Source organism: Pediculus humanus, genomic scaffold, assembly GCF_000006295.1.
Source record: "Pediculus humanus corporis 1103172108249 genomic scaffold, whole genome shotgun sequence".
NCBI lineage: Eukaryota > Metazoa > Arthropoda > Insecta > Psocodea > Pediculidae > Pediculus > Pediculus humanus.
Window position 1 is genome coordinate 72253 of NW_002987818.1, and position 12663 is coordinate 84915.

Below are 12663 nucleotides of genomic sequence, written 5' to 3' on the forward strand. Positions count from 1 at the left end.
TTATTTTCTTTCTTCTCCAGGGTCGGCGACCCCGGTCGATTCCTCTTCTGTTCCCCCTTATCAATTCCCCACACCGATAGGGAGGATGCGATTTACCAATTCTTTACTTTAATCTTTTTACCCTTTTCAGGTGACGCGGTAAGTCTCAATCCCCAGCCCCGATCGCATCCTCAGGAAACGGGCGAGTTTCCCGTTCAATTCCCCACGGCGAGGGACCGGAGGACACTTCCGAAAGGAGGTGCCGAACGTCCCGGGAGATGCGTTCTCATCTTCGAGGTGGAGACGGAACGGAGATTAGAGCGGATCTCCCCAAAAGCGATCATGTGGAACGGCTAACGTTCTGACCTACCGGAGAGGGGAGACTGAAATGTAGGTTATACTCCCACGAGCGTCTCCCCCCCCTTTCCATACAGGTCACGCTATAGCGACATGCCCAGGAGTTTTAGTGGGTAGGGGTCCCCGTTTATGCTTTCTTCCGATTCCAAACCGATCCCCACACACCCTCTGTAGCAGGAGGGGTTGTGCGTAACTTGCATTTCTCCTGGATCATCAAAAAAAAAAAAGGTTGACAGAAGAACAATAATTAATTATTTTTGGTTCCGTCAGCCATTGTTTTGTTCTTTTCTCTTGAAGCCAAATCGCGCTCGATGGTGCTTAACTTCGATGATGGAACGAAAACCGGTGTATCATCAAGCACGCCACGGCTATGGTCTTATTATTATTATTATTTTTCACTTTTGAACACGAAAAGATTTTGGGTATTTGTCGAAATTTTTTTTAAGGATTAACAATTCAGGTCTCTACCCGATTCCTTTTGGTATAAATACTCGAATATCAATGATGCTATCTATAATATTTTCGGAATTCCTGTAAAGTTTCTTTTTTCTTCCTTCTATAGAATGTGTGCTATGGCTCCCAATGCTCCAACGGAATAATTTCTGTTTTTATTCCCCACATCCTGGCTATTTTTATTTTCAAATCATTTGTCCGCTTTTTAAGCAACAATATTTTCCTCACCCGGACGGTACGGATACTTCAATTGGTTTACTTCTTTTTTCCGCATTATGTGATCGCAGGATGATGACATCCGGTTTGTTGGCTGGCACAGTTCTGTACTTGCGAATTTGTTAATCGTACAGGACCGTGCATGAACCCGCTGTCGTAAATTTGACTTATTATTATTAATGATTTCAAAATGATGAAAAACGTTAATAAAAAAAAAAAACTTAATCGTCTTATTTCTAAATAATTTATTTATAATTAATTTATTTAATTTTTACACTATTGAAAATAACATTAATTTTTTTTTTTTGGCGTCAATAAAAAAAAAAAAAATTTTTTTCGAAACGAATCAAGTCGGTCGAAATTCATTTACTTTATACATGGTTATATATACACTTGTGTGTGTGTAAAAAAAATGTTGCAGACAGTAAATGTCTATAACAAAATAATAATAATAATTAATTGAGAATGAACATTAAATATTAAATTCGATGACAGTGGTATGGATGTGACGAATCTCGAAATTTAATTTTTTTATATTTATATGATATTTATTATTTACATTGTATGATATTATGGATTTGCTTTTATAATGACATCCTGACATATGAACACAATTTTTAAAAAAAATAAAAATAGTCTTAAGAGAACAGTAAAAATAATAATATTTTGATGAGGGTTATAATAACGCTGAATATATATATATAATGAATTTACCTTTATTTATGGATAATTTTAAAAAAAAAAAAAATGTTTATTAATAAAAGGAGGTTAATATACATTATTAACGATTAATTTAATAATCAATTATTAAATTATTTTAAGAATTTTTATTTTTATTTTTTGGAAAATAAAACATTGAGAACTAAATTTCTCAACGGTCAGACTTTACAATATTCTGCAATTTTAAATAATAATAATAATAATAATAATAATAATAATAAAATAATAATAAAAGAAACTTGCTGAGAAAAACGCGAGTCGTTAAATTTAATAAATAATACATCACTTTACGGGTAAGAAACATCAATAAAGCCCGAATACCTGAAAAATCAAACGTGTCAAATTTTCTTTTTCTTTCTTTTTTTTTTTTTTTATCATTATTATTATTTTTTCCATTATTCCAGGCACGAAATATTTTCGGCGAAAACTTTCAATTAAAATTATACCATCATAATTCGATAACAAAAACTGACTTTTTTTTTTTCAATGAAGTATAATAATTATTACAAGAAGGATTTTACTAAAGAATTTACATTTAAAATTATAGTAAGAAAAAAAAAAAAGTAATAATAATAATAATAATAACAATCAGAAATTAACTACAATTTTTTTTTTTTTTCGATTTCTTCAATTAAAATATGTAAATATAATAAAAGTATACGAGAATTGTATATTTGAATTGTATGATTGGTTTTTTAATTAATTTGTTTTTCGCCTTGTGTGTGTGTGTTCCAGTAAAGTGATATTCCTAAATTCATATATATATATATATATATATATATATATATATTTTAACTTTGTTGCATTTATTTTTTTCTTTGTCAAAAAACAAAAAAAAAAAAAAAAATTTAATAATAATAATAATAATAATAATAATAATAATAAACAAAACAAAAAAAAAAAAAGAGAAAAAAAAAAAAACAATGATTGTTCACCACGAGTTACATCCACTTTCACCAAAAAAATAATGTATCAGCATCACAAATAATGAATTCATTAACGAGACTAGATTTTGGTCAAACCTTCTATTTTCTGCGGCGAATTAACGTCCCACAGATATAAATATACTAATGCATATATATATATATATATGTATATGTATGTATATATATATAAATATATGTATATGTATATACATACATACATATATATACATTTATATATATATATTATATATATGTTACAATAATTTAAATACAAACAATATACGAATTTTTTTTTTTTTATAAGATATACAAAGTCATGAAAGGAAACAATTTTTTTTTTCTTTTTTTTTTTTTTTTTGTTTTTTAAAACGCGAATGAAGCTCGCACACCCGTTTTTCGCTTCACATGTTTTAAAAAAGGGAGCGGGGGAGGGGGAGAAACTCTCCGCAAAATTCGCACCTCGATCCATTTTTCGGGAACACAACTCCATTTTTTTTTTTTTTTTTTTGACGATTCCATCTCTACATGCTAATTTAAAAGCAGGTCCTGAGCAAAATAAATAAATAATATGAGAAGAATAAGAAGCATTATGTTCTCCGAATTTTTTTAATTTTCATTTTTCTTTTGATGGTAATATATGAAGACAAAAAAAAAGCAAGTCGGCTTCTTCATTTTTGGCTCCACCAAGTGTAGAACATGGTAAAAACTCGAATCGTTCGTTCTAACACTTTGCTGCCCCTTTTTTTTATCGCTATTGTAGGCTAATTAAATATAATTATATTATGTGATGCTGATGCTGTACCTCGTGCAATCACTTCTTCAAGGATATCTGAAATTATTAATTTCAATAGGTTTTCAATAATTTAATAATAATATAATTTTAATTTTTTATTATTTAAATCGTATTTTAAATAATCGTTTAATTATTTATGTATTTTATGATGGCGAATGATAAAACGACTTACAATACATTAGTTGAAATATAGAGAGTGCATTAAATAGCTACTGGAAGATCATTCTCGATTACTGCGTTGTATATTAAGGAAACTCCTATGAAGAACTGGATGCATTCATTCCGCTAAACATACCTATAATATAAAACATTTACAATTGAACTACTTAACTTAATACATATAACTCAAACTACCGACGTGTGTGTGAATGTGTGTGTCAAAGTATTATTATCACCTGCTGAAAATGAAGAATGTTGAATTTGTTGTTGAGCTTGAACCTGTTGTTGTTGTTGCTGTTGCTGGGCTTGAGAATTTTGATTTCGCCCGTGTTTAGGAACAGGAGGTTGGAGATATTCGTGCCTGGCCAATGCAAATACGTCTATCCTTTCTTCTTTTCTGTACACCAAACAACTTCTAATGAAGCTTTTAGCTTCGTTTGAAACGGTCGGTTTATTAGCGAATTGAACTTCTGTTGCTTTTAAAATTGTATTTTCTTCTAATATCGTCGCTTGTGACTGGTTATGTCCAAACGGCTGAAATTTTTTGATTTTTTTTTCCTCATTAACTTTTATCAATTTATAACATTTAATATTTACTATAATTACAACTTGGTCATCATTTCAATATTGAAACTATATCACAACATTTAAAGATCAATATAAAACGAGAATTGTACAAAAGATAGCAATATGTAAAAGAGCGTTTAGTCCACACACAGAGATTTGAACATTCACTCGTGAGAAATCCGTCAGATACTCTCAATAGATGTTGAAAATACGCAAGACTTTTCATGTTTAATAATAATTAAATCGATACATTATAAATAATATATATTTATATTACCTTTTTCCCGTATAGACATTGGTAAAAAATAACGCCCACGCTCCAAACATCAACTTTTGATGATATTTTAGGAGGGTTTTTTCCGACCACGAAGCACTCAGGAGGAAGGTACCAATACGTACCAGCGCCTTGGCTAGTTAAATCCATACCATGATCAGGATTATAATTCTCTTCATCCATTACTTTAGAAAGACCGAAATCCGTAATTTTAATTTCTCCGCAAACATTTCCTTCCGTCAGTAAAATGTTTCCTTTACAAAAAAAAAAAATTATTTTAAAACTAAAAACCTAATGAGAAAACAATGAATCACTCAATATAAACGGACACATTACACAGACACATATATGACTTTAAATAGCAAAAGAATTTTCGTACTGGCGGTACAAAAATTATGTTAAAATATTATGCTTATCGAAATAAAATAAATGAAAACGTTCTAAAATTACTTCATAAATATTAATCATTCAAATATATAATAAATAATAATAATTGTAACTATTAATATGAAAACTAAATTTTACCTGGCTTAAGATCATAATGAATAACAGGAGGTTTAATTTCATTAAGATATTTTAAAGCTGAGACCACCTGCATAACAATACTTCTTGCTTCTCTTTCGGGTATGGTTTTGTGCTGTTTTAAATAAAAATCTAAATCGTGTCCATCGCAATATTCAAGAACTGTACAAAAAGAATTGGCGTCTATTTCGAAGACATCATATAATTTAACAACTCGAGGATGATCTAACGCTTTATGAATATTATATTCCCTTAAAGCGTGCCTAAAAAAAAAAAAAAAAAAAAATTAATTATTTTAAAAACTTTTACATTAAATTATAACAATAATACAAATATATTATTAATAGTGCTTTAAAAACTTACTTAATATAATTAGCCTTTTTATCTTCCTTCCAGTCTTTATTTAATTGGTGAACTTTACATGCTACATAACGCTGCTCCTTCAGATCAAAGGCTTTATGTACTTCGCTAAATCCGCCTTTACCAAGTAACATTAAAAGTAGATACCTTTCATTTAGCACCTAAATAAAAAAATATTTGATTAATAAAATCGTTAATATCGTGGTAAATATGCTTATCGTTATTTTATTAAAACATTTCTCTTAGCTTTAATATTTTTTATATTAAAAAATAAAATAATAATATTAATTTAATTTATCCCTGTTTATATATATATATATGCACTCACCGGATGCGAATTAAACCTAGATTGATCCTCGTTATGAATCCTTTTTAATTCTCTAATATGCAAATTTCTTTCCCTTTCTAATTTTTCCATTTCAAGTTGTAAGTCGGCATCTTCTTTTTTTAAAGCACTTTGTCTAAGCTTTAAAATTTCGTCAGCCTCATAGTATTCTTGCCATGTAAAACTTGAAAGGGAGTCAGGCTTTAAAAACGTTGTAGCATCAGTACCTAATACAAAAAAATATTAAAATAGCAAGCATTTTTTTTTTTTTTTGTGTCCGAACTTTAGAATAGATAGTGGTAGAAAGCAATAAACTTATTGCTAAAATCCATTGATAAGATACAAATAATAATCTATTGTAATTTAATAATTACCGTTGTGCATGGATATGGAACCAGGAGGATTTGCATTCCTTTTCCTACCGGAGTCATTAGAAGGTCTTTTTTTTAATAATAATTTTTTTTGCCTATCAATTTCTTCTCTCTCAGTGGTTATTTCTTCTTGCCGCCTAAAAATATATTTATGTATATTCTTAATTCTATCAACAACAAAAAATATTTTAAATATTATTATTATTGTATTTAAATTAACACTAATTTTCTCATTTGATTTTTGTCACAACAGTAAAAAAAAAAAAAAAGTTATTTTTTTGATTTACAATCAACGGTAAATATAGTTTCTTTAATAATTATATTTTTATATAAAAAATACCTAGCCAATTCTTGAAAAGCGTAACCGTCCGTCCAATTTTCTTGAAAGGTAGCTCCCACCCTCTGCGTCACAAATTGTCCAAGCCTTAATCGGTTTTGCATACATTTTTGCCTAGCCTCTTTTTTTTCTATGTTACTTTTTTCTTTTAAAAGTTTTTTTACAACTTCAATACACTTATCTATGTGGCTTTTGTGTTGTTCAATAGTTTTTTGAGAAGTAGCCAACTGATGCCTAAGTTCTTCATTTGACTGTAAAAAAAAAAAAAAAAATCAAAAATTAACGTTTTCGAAGGAATTTGTATTGGAAACCCCCCCCCTCCATTTTGTTTTTATTACTTTATATATATATTTATGTTTGTGTTAAATTATTATATAATAGTATATTTTTTTTAACTTACCCTAATATGCTCGTTTAGCTTATTTCTTAATTCTAATTCTGAAGCGTTTTCAAACTCATTTAGTGGTCGAGGGGAACATATTTCGGTGGGGGTTCGCGGCGTCGCTTGGGTGGGCCGAGGAGGAGCTTTGGTCGGTCCCAAGGGAGGTCTTGGAGGCTGCATTAAAGCCCCTAACTCCGTAGGATTTTGGTTCACAACTCCCGTTGGCTGAGGCGAGGAAGGTGGATACTGAAAATAACATTTTTTGATTTAAATAATAATAATAATAATAATAATTAATAAAAACTTTCAAATTAAATAAAATAATATTTTAAAGAAAATAAAAGTTTTGAAAAAAAAAATAAAAATAAAGAGAAAATAAATGCCTTTCGTCGATATATTACAATCCAAATTCCTCAATGCTAGATACACATAAAATAAAAAAAAAAAAAAAAAACAATTTAAATAACTTTGCTAGAGGGTTAAGTTACAATTTAAAAGTAATTTTTAACCCGGAAGCAAAGTGAGAGAAAGAGAGAGGAGGTTATTATTAAGGAGAATTTATTCTTACCATAGGATACGGAGGCTGAGCTGAGGGGCTTTTTGCTCCACCATGCCGTACGGGACTTGTACCCTGCTGTTTGGCAAAATAGTCGTTTATTTTCTTATTATCTTGATTAATAACCCCCCTACTACTTTTACCCTGCATATTACCGGTATCATCGGGGGCCTGAAATCAATAAGACGTGTGGCATTTATTTTGAAATTTCATTGGTTTTTTTTTTTTTTTTTTAACGTTCAAATTTTACTAGAATTTTTTGTGACAATTCAATAGAGAAAAAGAGAGAAATAGAGAGAGAGAGAGAGAGAGAAAACCCTCATTAAAGCTAATATTGAGAAAAAAAAAAAAAAAAAAAATATTTAACATGAAGGAGAAATGTTAAAAAACTCAATTCACTTACACTTACTTTCCGTTTTCGCTTTCTTTCCGTGGGTCTAGCGAGTTTTTCTGGAGTGGCTGATTCGATTTCTTTGTCAGAATGGGAACTTCCAGTACTCATATTGGAGTCCTGATTCTGACTAGTTTGCGAAGGGATAAGGACAGTTTGTTGAGGAGCCATTGGTTGAATTTGAGCTCCAGCTGACATCTGAATAATAAAATATATATATATATATATATATATATATATATATATATATATATATAAACATACATAAAATTAATGGAACGTGAATTTTTTTTTACAATTTAAAGACCATAATTAAAAAAACTAAATTAAAAATTAATGATTTTATTATTATTATTATTAATATTGTACTAAAAAAAAAAAAAAATGTTTTATAGTCTTTTTATTAAAATTTAAGAAATGTAAAATATTTTTTTAAATATGAAAATTCTATTATACGTAGAGGCAATGTATATAATAATATAATGTATATAATTCGAAATTAATATCGTAAAATCACAAAAAAAAAAAAAAAAAAAGTCTCATTGGTTCTCTTACTTAACTGCTGACTGAAATTATATTAAAAATTTAAAATGACGCCATTTTGAAAAGAAATAATATAAAAGTGGATGTTACAGCTTGAAAAAAGAAAGAGAGAAGGGGAGGGGGAGAGTAGATGGCAGATTCAGGTTTAAAAAAAATTTTATTTTTACAATAACGTAAATTTGTTATATAATTAATTTGAAGAAAATATTAAAAGTAAACGTAAATATATAAATAAAAAATTATTTTTTAAAAGTAAGAAATGACTTAAAAGTATTAATAAAAAAGGGGGAAAGTAAAAAAGGTTAAACCATAATATAATAACCTTTCAATTTTCTAAAACTGACCTGTAAGAAGATTTTGATCTTCACAAAAATAAGCAACATTCAAGCAAAACCTACTTAAAAAACATTTCAAATATTAAAAGGAAAAATTCCTCATTTCAAATCCTTTTACTCGATATTATAAAAAATTAAAAAAAAAAAAACCAGCAACAGCCTCCTCCTCCTCCTCCTCCTCCTACGGTTGTGACAAAAAATTTAATTTACCAATTTTTCATCATTGAATAATTCATTTTTTTAAAAAAAAATTTCATCGCCATAAAGGCTTCTTCATTTTTTTTTTTTTTTTTTTTTTTTTACGTCCATCTATTATTTCCAATTACTACTAAGAGTCTTATATAAGTTCGATTATTATTTGACATCACCAGCACCACCACCACCAAATACTTGATAAAATTCAACCATTTTTCCTATACATCAGTTTGTCATTCGACACTTTAAAAATTCATTATTTGACCTTTTATAAAAATAATTGAAAAATTAATTTTATTGATACCGAGACAAACATCACTAATCAAAATAATATATATATATTTATACACACATTTACATATGTATTTATATATATATACAAATGTGTACATATATATATTTTTAACTATTGCAAATTTTAACAAAGAAAAAAAAAAAAGAAAGATTACAATTAATAATACAAAATAATAATAACAGTAGTAGTAATAATAGATAAATAAAAATTAAAGTAAATTCAATATGTCGGACAACAAGTTCTCGATCGCAACCGAGGATGGTGCACTTTGTAAAAATCACATCCGTCCTTTAAAAAGAAACTTGATCTATAAAATTCTCTGCAATCATAGACCGTTTTCATTGTCAAATGCATTTAATACGGTTAAATGACACAAATGGCCAAAATACAATGATGTTGCGGCCTCGTTTGTTCCGTTTTTGAATCCAAAATTTTTTCTTTTTTTCTCTCTCTCTCTCTCTCTTTCCCTTGCTCTCTCTCACTCTCTCTCTCTCTCTCTCTCTACAGGAGCACATAAAAAAAAAAAAAAAAGATTCTTAACAAATCAAAATATCTTACGTCGAATAATGATTTTTAAATGCCGTTTTTACATTTAAACTGGACTCTAAATTACCCTCTGCGCAGGACCAAAGAATTTTCAATTGATATGAAATTATTGTAGACAAGTTTACCGTACAAATATAATGTGTATATACATGTCGGCTCAAATAAAACATTCTATTTACAATTATATTTTATATTATTTCGAGCCCTTTTTACACGCCCTATTTAAAACCTACGAAAATGTTCAGAAATTATATATTATTCGGTTTATCCAAAAATTCCGGACTAGTATGAAATTCAATTTTTACTTTTTATAAAAAATAAAAAAAAACAACATTATTGTTAATTTGCATTTTTTTTTTTTTTACCATGTTTCGCACACGCACCCACGCACATACATAGGTATTACAAGTAAAATTTTCAATTGACAAAAAAAGAAAAAAAATTGGTAATAATTAAATGAAATTCAATAAGACTAATCATGCTCATATAATTATTATTATTATTATTATTATTTTTCTTTTAAAAATTATTAAAATATAATAAAAAATGATGGATTAAACACGTTCAAATTTTAATTTATTATTTTCAGTAAATAAGAAATAAATGTATGAAAAATTATATTTATTTGCCAATAAATTAAAATCAAATTTGTTAACAACAAAAAGTTTATATAAGAATTAAGTGAAGAAGGAAATCCATTGTAATTTATAAAATTTCCTACGTAAAATATATATATTTTTTTAGCTCGTGTGTCAAACTTTTTCTTAAAAAATTTTTTAAAAGTTTTTTCAACCAAAATAAATACAATTTAATTAATTAATTTAATAATATTTTTTAGAAAATTAATTACGTAAAAACAATAATAATAATAATAATAATAATAATAATAAAATTAAGCAATAGAAGGTATGAATGGAAAAATTGAGGACACATCGAGTATAAAATTATTTAAAGAAAAAGTAAAATAGTTATATCATTATTCTACGTGTGCATGTGTGTGTGTGTGTGTGTGTTCCAACAAATGTTTTTTAAAAAAATATAACTGAAAAAACTTTTTACATTTTCAATAATTTCTAAAAGTATTTGAAAAAAAAATTTTTTTTTTTTTTTCGTCATAAATATAAATACGCGTCATGCTCATTTTAATAAAAAAAAAATTAAACAAATACCTTAAACATAAAAAAGTTAATTATTATAAAGAGATTATAATGAATGAATTTTTTTCATTTGCATCATTACAGATATGAAAAGAAATTTAAAAAAAAAAAAAAAAAACGCTGATAAATCAATAAACAAAAAAAATTCAATGATTGTTAAGTGGTCTAACCTACATATGGATTTTAATATATATATAAAGTAATAAGTTAAGAAGGGATAAAACTTTACTGAATTTTTAGCCAAACTCAACGCATATGCGAGAATTTCTTTCTGATGTTGCAAGAGTGAACGGAAGAAAAACTGTGACCGATGTGGGATAACCTGGAGAGCCTATGTCAATTTAACCTGAATATCATTTTTATCAAACTAGGCCTATTTTAGTCCTGACAAAATATTCAATTTTCGAGACGCTCTGCAAAAATAATACGAAAAAAAAGCAAAAAAAAAAACCTAAAATTTTACACACATACCCCCCTCACACACCCCACCACACACACACACACACACACAAACACACCCACAAAGGTCAACGTCACTATTTATTCTACCTTTTCTTGCAGGTTTTCTCTAATTTTTTTTTGCAAAAACCAGAGTTCAATATTATTTAAAAAAAAAAAAAAAAAAAAAAAAGAATCTGCCAAAACATATTAAATAATATATATATATATGAATGAATAAGAGTAAATTTTAATGTGGTAAAAACGAATACAATAATAATTAACGAAATTTAAATGGCCTTTAAATCATGAATTACTCATAACTGAAAAATTTTATTAAATGTTAAAATACAAAATCTGAGTGAATATTTTTAACACAATTTGAAAAAATTGATTTTTACCATTTAATTTTGAAGTAATAAACCAAACAAAAACAATTCAAAAAAATATTTATATAATGAAGAATAAATATTTTAAACCAATAAAATAATAAAACATAAAACCATTTGTGTATCGTACTAATGAAAAAATCAAAAAAAAAAATTTTTTTATTGATTTCCAATTTGTTGTTTTAATTATAACAAAAAAACTTTCAATCCAACATTAAAAGAAAAAAATTATATATATATACGAGTGGGAGGAATTTTATTGTCCGTGGTAATATTTATTCAGTTTCTTAATATTGTTATATATTAATAGTATCCTTTAGTAAAATATATCATAATACATGGTAAAAAAAAAAAAGAAGAAGAAGAATTGTAAACGACGACATTATCCATATTGTGATAAAAATTTTACTTGTCATTAGTCTATGACTATTCATGCTTTACACATCTTCAATAAAGGGATTATTCAATATATATATATATATTTTATAATTTAATTTAATTTAAATCTAACTTTTTGCATAGGATATTCAATAGATTTAATTCCTCTAATTCTTAATTAAAGCATTAATATAAAAGAGCTTTTGGAAGCAATCACAGATATTTAACAACCACAATCCATTTGAAATTTACAAGAATTAAAAAAATATTTTATGCAAAAAAAAAAAAAAAAATTTATGGTTACTTACACGTGCACCTAAAAATCGTGCTTCTAATAATTCCTGTTTTCTAGGGTCTAAGGCAGGCTGAATAGATTCCATTTTCACTCCGGCCCCTGGAAAAAAAATAAATAAATATTAATAAAAGTAAAAAAAAATTTATAGAAATATATCAGTATTGAATTTTCATTAAAATTATATATATACTCCATTATGCATTTAAAATCATTATACTAAAGTCATATTTAAAAACATCCACACTAACACATATGATTTACTTCATTATAAAGTTTATTATTAAAGTTTGATTATATTTATATATAAATTCATAAATTAATCAAAAAATATTTATTATAAATTAATATTTGTCAATATCTTAACCTTGTTTATTAATAAAAAATTTTTTCTTTTGAAAGAAATT

General features: G+C 26.9%; 1 protein-coding gene across 1 annotated transcript; it reads right to left on the minus strand.

Moving 5' to 3' along the window:
- Positions 1-3701: 3701 nt before the first annotated feature.
- Positions 3702-7886, minus strand: Phum_PHUM466780 (uncharacterized protein; the record flags this gene model as incomplete). Its single annotated transcript, XM_002430155.1, has 11 exons — positions 3702-3739; positions 3840-4137; positions 4448-4698; positions 4970-5229; positions 5330-5487; positions 5655-5878; positions 6026-6159; positions 6363-6610; positions 6760-6987; positions 7310-7468; positions 7707-7886. 11 exons carry the CDS (start codon positions 7884-7886, stop codon positions 3702-3704), a joined length of 2178 nt encoding a protein of 725 aa, XP_002430200.1.
- Between the last annotated feature and the right edge of the window lie 4777 nt (positions 7887-12663).